The sequence below is a fragment of the Narcine bancroftii genome, chromosome 3, assembly GCF_036971445.1.
Source record: "Narcine bancroftii isolate sNarBan1 chromosome 3, sNarBan1.hap1, whole genome shotgun sequence".
NCBI lineage: Eukaryota > Metazoa > Chordata > Chondrichthyes > Torpediniformes > Narcinidae > Narcine > Narcine bancroftii.
This window is the reverse complement of record NC_091471.1, coordinates 171,191,336-171,204,566: the sequence shown is the minus strand read 5'-3', so window position 1 is coordinate 171,204,566 and position 13,231 is coordinate 171,191,336. Positions and strand designations below refer to the sequence as shown.

Here is a 13,231-nt window from a genome sequence, read left to right as displayed (position 1 = left end):
GGAATCAGGCCAACTACAAGTCTAAAATATAATAAAGCCTATCATTCCTCACTCTACAGCTTTGGAGTTATTGGTAGAGCCTTTAAATCACATAAATTGCCTTTATTTTACACTTTAAATCTTCTACACGGGATGGACAAACTTTTGCGACCCGACAGACTAGACCTCGACCCACAGATGCCCGGAGCTGTACGAGCAGTGGATCGAGTGCTTCACAGACCCTGGAAGCTTCTGAGGAACTCATGGACTCTGACAAGAAGAAACTCAAGTTACTGCGAGCGAAGGTCAGCCACCGTGCGTACTTGGCAATCAGGGGCTGCACAACTTACCCTGCAGCCATGACCAAGCTCTACAACCTCTACAAACTGCAGGTAAAAGAAAGGTAAAAGAAGTCTATTCACGGAACCTCCTGGCCTTGAGAAAGCAGCAACCCGGTGAGACTCTGGATGATTTCTTTCGGGACTTGCATGATCTGGGGCGAGTATGCAGGGGTGATGTCCCTGCCCCAGCATCGACAGACCAGTAGGTGGAAGAGCTGATCTTGGATGCCTGTGTGACTGGGGTGAGGTCCTATTACATCCACTAGTAACTGCTCAAGGAAGACAGGCTGCCGTTACAGAGAGCCCTCCCGCTCTCTAAGACTGTAGATTTAACCCACCGCAATGCTGAATCCACTGCCAGCAATGAACTCTCTACGTGCAGGCCGTGGGCGCAGCCATGCTGGGACATGGCGTCACAGACTGCCTCCATACATGGAGTCCCCACCGCCACAGCTGATTATCCAAAATGCTACTCGTATGGCCAGCAGTAGGACCCCCGGTGACGCTATCTGGTGAGAAAAGCCACCTACTCGGGATGCGGGAAAAAAGGACCCTATGAAAGAGTGTATAAGTTGTAGCCTTCCCTACCAAACAGCATTGTGTGCACCTCCGGGAGTCGGCCATTGAACCCAATTTCACTCCCTCCTGCAGCGATGATGTCACTTCCTGCCTCGAACAGCTCGACCGCATGCACAACCCGGGGATTGCCATCTTGCCTGACTCCACTTCTGTCATTGTGGATGGCATCACTTCCACCTTATTCATCCACCTCTCCGACCGCATGGTCAACGTGGGGGCCGCCATCTTACCGACCAGGCTCTCCCTCCAATAGCGACCTGGTACTGGTGTCCATCATCGTGAATCAGGCAGTCCCTACCCAATCACTCACTCGATGATGGAGATTGAAGTAAATGGGAAATGAACTAACTGCCTGTTCAACAGTGAAAGCTTCATACACACAGACACTGCTCATAAACTCTCTCTCCCCATCAGACCAATGAGCGGCACGGTATCAATGACTGCAAAGGACCAATCTGCCGAGATCCGTGGGTAGGGTATTACGTTGTTAACCGTGCGGGGCAAATATTATGACAATTTCCATTTACTGTTAATGCCTCAGGTCTGCGCACCAATCCTTCTGGGGCTGGACTTACAAAGCCAGTTCAGGAATGTCATATTCGAGGGGGCACCAACCACCCATCACTGTATACAGCTCCCAGTTCATGGACCTTCCACAGCCAGTCCCTCTCTGCGGTCTCTCCACCCTCCTTATACCCCCACCATCATTGTTTGAGAACCTGACCCAGACTGTGCAGAATGCAAACCACAGTTTTTCCGGCCTGACAAGTCGCACCTAATAAAAGCCACATGCCCCTTTGAATGACTCAGCATTGATTTCAAGGGGCCCCTGACCTTAAACAACAGGAACGTATATTTCCTGAATGTCAGTGACGTGTACCCCAGGTTCCCTTTTGCTATCCCCTGTCCCAACATGACCTCCACTATCTTTTAGGCGCTCCGCATCATATTTACCCGAATTCTCCACAGTGATCGGGGGTCCTCTTTTATGAGCAATGAACTGCAGCAGTACCTGGTAGCTAGAGGCATTGCCACTAGTAGAATGATCAGTTACAACCCCCGGGGGAACGGCCAGGAAGAGAGAGAAAAGACCACAGTTTGGAAACCTCTCCTCCTGGTTCTTAAATCTAAAGGCTTGGCAGTGTCCCATTGGCAGGAAGTCCTGCTGGAAGCACTCCATGCCATCCAATCTCTGTTATGCATGGCTACCAACGCAACCCCACATGAACACATGTTTTCCTTCCCTAGGAAGTCTGTGACTGGATCCACACTGGCTCTCATCCCCAGACCCATCCTGTTGCAGAAGGGTCACAAGTTCAACCCATTGGTCGAAGAGATGCAACTCATGCACGCCAACCCTCAGTGTGCTTACATAGTGCACCCAGATGGCTATGAGGACATGGTCCCCATCTGGAATCTGACGCACGCTGGAGATCCCTGCCCATTCCCCACCCACTTCAATCCAGGCCTTACCTACTCCCATGCCCTCAGGGATTCAGTGCAGGTCAGTGACCCACCCCTAACCACCATGCATGCCCTACACCCCAGAACCAATTTCAGCTGCTCCGACCACCATGACTACCCCCATGTACAACCAAGCCCCACCTCCTACAGAGCCAGCCCTCCCTCCCCAGCCTCAGGACACATGACAGGCAATGGAGCCGACCATTATACCACTGGCAGAAATGCACCGGTCACAGAGGCAGAGGAGACCATCTGACCTGCTGAGTCCCTTGGACTTTTAACTTGGCTGGGCTTTTGTTTTAAAAGAGGGGGTGAATGTAGTGATATGAATATGTGACTGCCAATGGATAGCTGGCCCGTCCCCCACTGGTGACTCGCTCTCTGGTAACTCTTCCCCTTGTGACCCTGGAATAAAGGTCGACCTCCCTTTCCCTGTCCTCAGTCGAGTACATGGAATTGGGCCAGCTACAAATCTAAAGTTTAATAGAGCCTATCATTCCTCACTCCACAGCTTTGGAGTTATTGATGGAGTCCATCACTGTTCTTCCACCATCAGCATTTCACAGCCTGCATGGATAGTTATTTCGACCTTCTTTCTACTTCAAATCGTCTTTATTCCTGGGGTCTGGTTCAGTGATGGAAAATAAATACTGAGAATGATTTTTAAGCAGATCAAAAGGATTGGGTCAAATGCAGATTTCAATGGACAGGGAATTGGGGAAGAGCATAAAACAATGGGCTACCTCATTTAAGATTAAAGGGTTAAAAAGAAAAAGAAAAAGCCGGGAGCATCATTGGGAGAAAAAAAAGTTGCTGTTTCAGGCTAGGACTCTTCACAAAGACTAGAGATTAAGTTTAAATTGTCTATTAAAATGATTTAAAAGCTGCATTGAAAACAAGTGGACATGTCATCCAATTAGAGCCAAAACTATACAGTGTGATGCCTCTGTCAAGGATGGTTAAAATCTCTAAACAGCTGAGTTTATAGGTCATTTGCACGATTTAAAGTGGATTGTATAAAGTGACCTATGTAAAGTTTGTTCTCTCTCACTCTGGAATGCTGATTACCTTTTTCTATTTTTTTTCTAATTTCAACAGGTTGGCCCAGAAACCTGTTGGGTGTTTGCTCAGTTTGGTGGGATTGGTGAATCTGGAAGTTCACATGTCTTCTCTTTCTCTTTGCCTTGCCTCTCTTTTGCCTCCTCCTTTATCACAGTGAGTGCGGCCTGAAAGAAATGCGTCCAGATGGGGACCTTGAAGCAGGCAGTATGGAGCAGTTCTCACACCACAGTGGCATAGACGTGGTGACCAACGGCAACAAGAGTGACCTGGAGGCAGCTAGGAGGCTGGCCAAGCGGCTGTACAATCTAGAAGGGTTCAAGCGATCCGATGTTGCAAGACACTTGGGTAAAAAGTAAGTCTGTGGCCCTCTATATTTACTAGTGTCTGCTGAAAGTTTTTGATGATCTCTACTTGACTGATTACTTGTTTGCAAAGCCAATTTGTTGCATTAACTGCTCATATTTCCTCAACTGTAGATAGAAGGGTGTTTAAGGTGTGCAGTAAGATAATTTTTAGAAGTTGCATGGGTAAGTGTCCTTTGATTTATGTGGTGCAATAAGTAGGTACATCCTGTTGAGATTAGGCTACTTGGGAATGATGTCTCTTGGCATTTTTACACAAACTTCAGAATTTTCTTTTTTAGCACACTTGCCTCTGGTGTGTCCCAATCTGGTCATTTGCTCAGGGCACATTTAAGGCACTTTTACACAGCCTTCCTGTGTTGTGGAGTTTGCTAGAGGAGAAACAATGTATTCATTAGGCTTATTTCTTACGGGGTGGCTGCAATCAATTTATACTGCTGTTGCTTTGTAAGAATGCTTTGTATGAGGAGAAAAATTATGAGCTGGAATTTGCATTAAAAATTCTGTCCTGACATTTTTATACTAGCACTGGAGCAGAAACTTTCCTGAAATTTTCTGCTGTTTAGTGGCTGTGTAAAAATGCCTTCTGTCAAAGCATTGTGAAAGTATAGAACTATCTTGTTTAGAGTAACTGTTGTCTGCTGCTCTGCACCACTTAGACAGTAAATTTATGATATGAAGATTGTTAGCAGTGTGGAGGGTTGTCTTGGATACAGGATGATATTGAGGTGTTGGGCGGCTAAGATAAATGTGAGGATGTAGTAGGATAGAGATCATGAATGGTACAGTCCTTGGAGGAATTGGGGAACAGAGAGATTTTGGTCTGCAAGTCCAAAGAAAGATCCTTGAAATTAGCAGTGCTGTTAGATTATATGGTCAAGGAGGCGTACGGGACTCTGACCTTCACTAGTCAAGGCATTCACTTCTATAGCAGGGAGCTAGTGCTCCAACTTTGAAACCCCAGCTAGAGTTCCCATGCACTTATAGACACCATGCCAGTGAAAGATGTGCTGATGCTAGAGAGGGTGGTGAGGAAGTTCATGAGGATGTTATCTGAGTGTTTCAGTTATGAGGAGACTGATGAGGATAGTCAATTTTCCCTGGAGCACAGGAGGAGATGATGGCAGATGACTGAGCCATATTGAGTAGACTAGAGGTGAATGAAACTGGAGAGTATAGATTTGGTCAAAGGGTTAAAGAGATTTGGAGGAGATCTGACGAGGATCTATTTTACTCAAAAAATGGTAAGCACGAGAGAGTGGTGGAATTAGATTCACTGGCAGCATTTAAGAAGAGTCTGGAAGAGTTCTTGAGGCTCACACCATGAGGTTCAGGAACAGCTGCTACCCATAGAACATTACTGCACAGAAAACAGGCCATTTGGCCCTTCTAGTCTATGCTGAAAGTTTCACATCGCTAGTTTCACTGATCTGCACCTATCCATGTATCTATCCAGCTTATTTTTAAAACTTAAGAAAGCTCACATTTACCACATCAAATGGCAACTCATTCCATACTCCCACCTCTCTGAGTGAAGAAGTACCCTCTAAACTTTCCCCTTTCATCCTAAAGCCATGTCCTCTTGTATTTATCTATCTTAATCTGTGGAAAGAGCCTATTCACATTTACTCTATCTATCCCCTCATAATTTTGTAAATCTCTATCAAATCTCCCTTCATTCTTCTGTGCTCCAAGGAATAAAGTCCTAACCTGTTTAATCTTTCCCTGTAACTCAATTCCTGAAGACCCAGCAACATCCTAGTAAATCTTTGCTACACTCTTTCAATTTTACTGATAGTCTTCCTGTAGGTTGGTGACCAAAACTGCAGACAATACTCCAAATTTGGCCTCACCAGTGTCTTATGCAACCTCACCATAACATCCCAACTCCTGTACTCAAAACTTTGATTTATGAAAGCCAAGATGCCAAAAGCTTTCTTCACAACAATGTCTACCTGTGATGCCACTTCCATGAAATTATGTATCTGAATTCCCAGGTCCCTTTGTTCCTCTGCACTCCCAAACTGTGTATGTCCAACCTTAGATTGTCCTTCCAGAATGCAACACCTCACACTTTCTCCAGTTAAGAATCTCAGCTCGAGGACCAGACCTATCCTCTCCATAATTAACTTGAAACTAATTAAATTATGGTCACTGCACCCAAAATGTTCTGACACATACTTCTGTCATCTGACCTATCTGGCTCCCTAATAGGAGGTCAAGTATTGCATCCTCTCTCTCTCATTGGTACTTCTATATATTGATTTTAAAAACTTTCTAAATCTCTCCACCATCAGATTCCTCAACAACAAACTCAATCAGAGACTCCTTTGAAGACTTGTGCACTTTATTGATTTTCTTTTTGTTTTCTCTGTATTTTGCACAGTTTGTTTGCATTAATTATCTGTTGAAGATCTTTATTTGTTTACATGTTTACGCTGTGTTCAGTTTATTTTTGCACGACTAATTAGTGGTAATTCTGCTGTACCCACGGGACAAAGGAATCTCAGGGTAGTGTGTGATGTCATGTATGTACTCTGACAATACATTTGAAATCTGGTACAGATGAGTGCCCAGCGGTCGATGTGGGTGCGGTAGATTGAATGATCAGTTTCTGTGTCAACTAACTATGACTTCTGTGCTTGTTACAATTAGTGATCAGTATTGAGCTGCAGGTCAAAACAGATCCTATTTCATGACGCATAAGATAGTGTTGCCACACTATGGTACTTCTATCATGTGGCACATTGCCAATTTAGGAGAAGACTTTTTATTTTTGAAAATTTTATTTAATTGTTTGCATCATGACAGAAAAAAATAAAACATTAATCAAATATCCGTATCCAATGATACAAAAAACTTCTATATTTTTCTTCCCATCCACCCAAAAGTAAGAAAAGAAACACCTACCATTTTATGTACAATAATATTAACATATACAATCATTGATTATTATTAAAAAAAATTATTAATAAAGAGGAGTGAATAAGATAGAAGAGGTGGATGGAGGGAATGAATACTACTGATAAGAGGCAGTGAAAATTCCTTTATTGTCATGTAATATAATATAAATTAAAAAGAAGTGAAGCTCAAGCAGAGTAGCCAGTGTGTGAGTGACTCAGTGAAGGAGTGGGACTTTGCAGCTTTGTCAAGCAGAGGCTGAGGACAAGCTAGTTTCTAGTAAGGTGAGATCAGTTAAGACTATTTTATTTTAACCAGGAATAGATAATGGAGACAACAGTTAGGGCAGTGGAATGCTGCGATTGCATCATGTGGGAAATCTGGGACAGCACAATTGTCCTTGATCAGAATCAGAATTTATTGTCATGAACAAGTCATGAAATTCGGTGTTTTGCGGCAGTATCATAGAGTAAACATTCATATTATAACCATCTTGCAACAATAAAATGCAATAAATAAATAGATAGAAATAATAGTGCACGAAAAGTAAGGCAGTGTCTTTGGAATCTGATGGTGGTGGGAAAGAAGCTGTCCTTGTGCCTCTGAGTGCTCATCTTTAGGCTCCTGTACCTTTTTCCCTATGGTAGCAGAGTGAAGAGGGTGTGCCTGGATGGTGGGTGTCTTTGAGGATAGAGGCTGCTTGTTTTAAGACACCACCTTATGTAGATATCCTTGATGGAGTGAAGTCTGATATCTGTGATGTTGCAGACTGAGTTAACAACCCTCTGGAGATTTTTCTTGTCCTGAGAGTTGGCACCTCCATACTAGACAGTGATGCAACCAGCCAGTATGCTCTCCACGGTACACCTATAGAAGTTTATGAGAGTCTTACCGAATCTTCTCTGTGACTCCACAAAATAAAGCCGCAGGCGAGCCGCATTTGTGATTGCTTCAATGTGGAGGGTCCAGGACAGATCCTCGGAGATGTTGACACCCAAGAATTTTTAGTTCTTGATCCTCTCCACGACTGAGCCCTCGATGAGGATTGTGCCACGTTCCCCTGGCTTCCTCCTGAAGTCCACAATCATCTCCTTGGTTTTGCTGATGTTCAGTGCAAGGTTGTTGTCATTATACCATTCAATGAACTGATCTATCTCCCTCCTGTACACTACTCATTGGCATTTGTTAATTTGCCAACAACTGCGGTGTCGTCAGCCAACTTGTGAATGGCATTGGAATTGTGCCTGGCCACACAGTCATGGGTGTCTAATGAGTAGAGCAGTGGGCTTTACACAGAGTTGTGGGTGCTTGGAATACCTTGCCAGGGATGGTTGTGGAAGTTGAAACATTAGGGGTATTTAAGAAAGTCTTACACAGGCACATGGAAGAAAAATAGAGAGTTACAAGGTAGGGAGGGTTTAGTTTTTTTAATGAATATATAGGTCGGCACAGCATTGAGGGCTGAAGGGCTTGTACTTTGGTGTAGAATTCTATGTTCTAAGTATGATAAGTTTGTGTGGGCAACTTGGTCAGCATGAACAAGCTGGGACTGAAGGGCCTGTTTCAGTGCTGCAAACTGGTCTTATCTGGAAAGAATGAAATTGGAGCCAAAACTTTATATGCCCAAAATAGGGAAGTTGTGATTGTGGTTCCTTTTATTGAAAACCTCAACAGCTCTCTCACTGTTTCATTTATGTGCCATCATGGAATGAATGGACTGGCTCAATGGTACAGCTAGTAGAGAGGTGACATGAGTTCAATCCTGACTGCGGTCATGGTCTTTGTTGAATTTTCACACTCTCTTTTGTGACCTCATCGGTGTTCTGTTTCCACCTATATCCCAGATATAGCTGGTAGGTCAACTGGCCATTGTCTGTGTAGGTGGATGGTAAAATCTGAAGGGATTTGATGGACTGCAGAGAGAGCAGGGTAATTGGGAGAAGTACTGTGTGATTGAAATTGTTCTGTGGTGTAGACTTGGTGGAAACATTGGATGTTGCTTTTGCCCTGATTATGTATATTGCTGTGATCATAAATTCTCAACATGCTTTGGAGTAAAAGGCAATTCTCAACAATAAGAGAAGGAGAAGCAAAAGAGTGTCCTGATCTCCATTGCACTCTGTGCAGAGTTTGCAAGGTCTCCTAATAACTAAGTGAATTTCATCCCACATCCTACAAATGTGCAGTTTGGTTAATTGGCCATCATAAATTATCCCTTGTGTATAGATGGTTGGGGAGGGCTGAACTGAAGGGAATGGTGTGGAAATAAATGTATAAGTTTAGAATTAATATAAAAACAGATGCCTGATGGTCAATATGGACTGATGGGGTGAAAGGCCTGTTCTACACTGTATCTCTCTGACAAAGTCATGTCATTATGTCAACTCCTGGTGTGGGTGATCTGTTGAACACGAATGCAATAGCAATATGGATACTCCCCAACTTACGACCATAATTGGAACTGAAGGTTCAGTCATATCTCAGAATGGACGCAAGTTGGAATTTTGCCCGCACATGTTGGACAGGTAAAGTCTTAAAACAAACTTTTTAATCAAATCTTTTTTTATCACAGATTTTTGTTATATTTGACAAACTATAACAGGGATACAAGACATGTAAGACCCAAAATATGTGTACTTACATTGTAGTCAGTGTTCTGGGGTCCATAGGCTGGGCACGGCTATCTTGATTCCTATACGCATGTGTGAGTCTTCGTTTGGCGCATGCACGAGAGTGAATTCAATATTATCAATGTGCTTAACTCTCACACATGTGCCAACCAAACTCCGATATGCGAACTCATCATGCTCGGAAACTCATCCATGCGCACAGGAACCAAGGTGCCGTGCACAGACTATGGACACTGGGATGCTGACTAACAAGATGAATGCACACATTTTGGCTCTTGTACCCCCTGTATCCCTGTTACAGTTTGTCAAATATAACATAAACTACTTAAATTTTATATTTAAAAAAAAAAAAAAATCTGGTCATATCTCCGGATGGATGCAAGTTGAATAGGTCGTACGTTGGGGAGAACCTGTACACAAAAGTGCCGCTTGACCTACTGTGTTTCTTCAGCATGTTTGTGTAATGTACTTGACCTTAATATCTGCAGATTTTCTTGTTCCATTAATTGTGGTAGATTTTTTGTAGAGTGATTAATGTAGAAACCAAGAGGGGAAAATAGAGATCAGTAATTTTCAACGGAATGGCCGAGCAGACTGCAGGAGCTGAGTGGTCTTTCCATGTTGCCCTGGGCGATGTGGTTGGTCTGTGGTTGGGGGGAAGGGACAGGTGAAGGGAGGAAGGAGTGTGGTCCTGGCACATCATGGGTGACAACATTTGCCAGGACTGGAGTGTGGTCAGCAGCAGGTTCAAAGAGCCCCAAGATGGCAGTGAGGGGGAGTGTCTGTTGGTTGTTGATTGCGGTCAGAAGGGTGACCAATGGTGCCAAATCCCAGATGGAAACCATGTCTGTGCTCAGTGGGGAAAGCTACATTGGCACACTGGGGATTTGCATAGAGGAGGCGGACCCTCTCAACCAGTGGGTCCTTGTCTCGAGTGGTTGGATGAAAAATGTTTGTAAACTTGAATGAATGGAGCTTCATTCCAGGTCTGTGGTGAAGTATCACACACCAGCCAGACTAAGAAGGGCTAATTGTACTAATTTCAAAGGATGGTATGTCAATCAGTTTTCACCAACAGAGAACATCTTAACTGGCCTTTAAGTAAGGATGGATTGGTTGATTAACCACTAAACTACACTTTTACTGGATTATATGAGAAGACTAGGACAAGCATCATTTTCTACATTGTCTGAAGGAATGATGCTATGTGTTTAATTTTGTCTCGTTCCATTGGGAATCCACTGATATAAAAATGCTCTTATAATCTATATAATGTATTTTCCTCTTTTATTGCAGTAATGAGTTCAGCAAGTTAGTAGCAGAAGAATACCTCAGATTTTTTGACTTCACTGGGTTGTCCTTGGACCAGTCATTAAGGTAAGCTGGGGAAGATGCAAGCTTCGTTCTACCTGTGCAGTGATTTCACCAGCTGCTCCTGTCTCCCATCATTAAGCCCCCACCATCTCCCACTGATTTGTGAATGAAAAGAAACAATTATCCACTTCTTCCTGTGGTTTGATTGAGAATTGAGAAGGCACTCACTTTGTTGAATGTAGTTTAAGCAGATCAGGGGAAAGCTACAAATCTATTGGCGATTCTCCTGATGAGGTGTGATTTGAGCAACTCAATAGTGACAGCTGCAGGAAGATTATCAGTACTGCCTCCAGTCTTTTTAAATTTTAGGGATGCATCACAGTAACAGGCCCTTCCGGCCCATGAGTCTGTGCAGCCCAAATTCACCAATTAACAGACAAACCCTATATGTTTATGGAATGTGAGAGGCACCCAGAGAAAACCCATGTGGTCACAGGGAGAATGTACAAATTCCTTGCAGACAGCATTGGATTCAAACTCAGGTTGCCGGTGCTATAACAGTGTGTTAACTGCTACTGTGGTTTTCAAGAAGCTAATTTTTGATGCCTTGTAGGATCTGATTAAATATTGTATTTTTTTTTCCTTGGTCCTCAATGGCCTTTCTACACACTGGCTGGGATGCTTCCCATTGGCCTTCTCTTTCAGTGCATTACCTCTTGTATCTCCACCTTCAGAAAGGTGGGATGGATCTGTTTGGCCCAGCATTTATTCAAAATGGGCAAGTCTGCAAAGTCTTTCCAGAGCCTTTTGTTACGTATTCATCCTTGTATAGTTGGCTGTAACATGACACTCTTACTCCATTTACACGTGTGCAGGTAGGGTCTCTGTTACCTAGCCCTGTTTATGATTGGTCTTATTTTACCTGCTTCATTAATGTCTCCTGGTGTTATTAAGGAAGAATCTTCATAACCACACGCAATATGATATCTGGTAAAGAGATTCTGTGTCGTAAAGATACTCCACAATGAGCGATTCACCATCAATTACCACAAAAGACTAAGGTGATGAAACTGATGGACTTTCATTGTCTATAGACTGGAGCAGCAACCAACCTCATTAAATGATCACGGCAGGAAGAGTGGGGAGCATACAGAGGAGTTATGGGTAGGATCAGTCTCAGGAGGCGTGTCTAGCCGACAGTAGCCAATCACAGTATAACAGTGGTTTGCCACATTTACCCTTCCTCTTTTTTAAAGAAGAGACCTGCAGGGTGGGAGAAGAAAACGAAGCAAATATATACACATATACATATTTTACAGGTCAAGTCTGTCAGGGGGATCTCTTTTGCTGCAGCGAACAAATGTGATAATGGTTGGGGTGCCACCATGTCGCCCTGGGCGATGTGGATGGTCTGTCATCACAGTTCGCCGGGGGGGGGGGGGGGGTGGTGGGAAGGGACAGTTGAAGGGAGGATGGAGTGTGGTCCTGGCACATCATGGGTGACAACATTTGCCAGGACTGCAGTGTGGTCAGCAGCAGGTTCAAAGAGCCCCAAGATGGCAGTGAGGGGGAGTGTCTGTTGGTTGTTGATTGCAGTCAGAAGGGCGCTCAATGGTCCCAAATCCCAGATGGAAACCATGTCTGTACTCATCGGGGAAAGCTACATTGGCACACTGGGGATTTGCATAGAGGAGGCAGACCCTCTCAACCAGTGGATCAGTCTCAGATTTCCTGGCATTTAACCCTTTCCACTTGCCCATTCCTTCTGTGATTGTAGTTGGTGGTCCTGCTTGTGGCGATGCCCCTGGGAAGCAGTTAGTCCTGCAGATCGTCGCTCATGAATGAGGTACCCTGGTCGCTGTGGATGAAGCAGGGGTACCCAAAGAGTGTAAAGGCATTGTGGAGGGCCATGATGACTGTAGCCGTGGTCATGTCTGGGTAGGGGATGGCGAAAGGGAAGCGAGAAAACTCATTGACGATGATGAGGAAGGGGAGGCCCCTTGAAGTTGATTCTCAACTGCTCGAGAGGTGGGTAGCTTTAATCAGGTGTGCCTCGTCCAGGTGGTAGAAGTGCGGTTTGCACTCGGTGCAGACCTGGCAGTTTTTAGTAATTGTTCTAACTTCCTCAGTGGAGTAGGGTAGGTTCCAGGCTTTAATGAAATGGAAGAACCCAGTATACTGGAGGAAGAGTTTGTTGTGGAGGGTCTGCAATCTGTCAATTTGGATACTGGCACAAGTCCCACAGGACAAGGCATCGGGGGCTCATAATTATAGCTGGAGAGTTTGATTCTCCACCTGACAATTTTATCATAGTTGATTTTTCTCCTCTGCTTGTTGTTGAACATGAAGGTGACCCCCTGCTGGTCTGTGAGGAGGGTGAAGCATTTGCCAGTAAGGTAGTGCCTCTAGTGTCTTACCGCCTCCACAATCGCCTGGGCCTCCTTTTCAACTGAGGAATGGCGGATTTCAGGGCCTTGGAGGGTGCGAGAAGGAGGTGACTGGTCTGCCCACTTGGTTGAGTGTGGCAGCCAGGGCAAAGCTAGACGCATCACTCTCCACCTAGAAAGGCATGGACTCCTCTGTCGCATGCATCGTCACC

General features: G+C 44.4%; 1 protein-coding gene across 16 annotated transcripts in view; it reads left to right on the top strand.

Moving 5' to 3' along the window:
* Window positions 1-13,231, top strand: part of psd3l (pleckstrin and Sec7 domain containing 3, like) — a 538,648-nt gene that overhangs the window by 356,302 nt on the left and 169,115 nt on the right. For all 16 annotated transcript variants that reach the window (XM_069925817.1, XM_069925820.1, XM_069925819.1 and 13 more), the window contains 2 exons: window positions 3,580-3,777; window positions 10,615-10,695. In XM_069925817.1, the coding sequence (XP_069781918.1) occupies window positions 3,580-3,777; window positions 10,615-10,695 (279 nt within the window). The remainder of the gene's footprint in view (window positions 1-3,579; window positions 3,778-10,614; window positions 10,696-13,231) is intronic.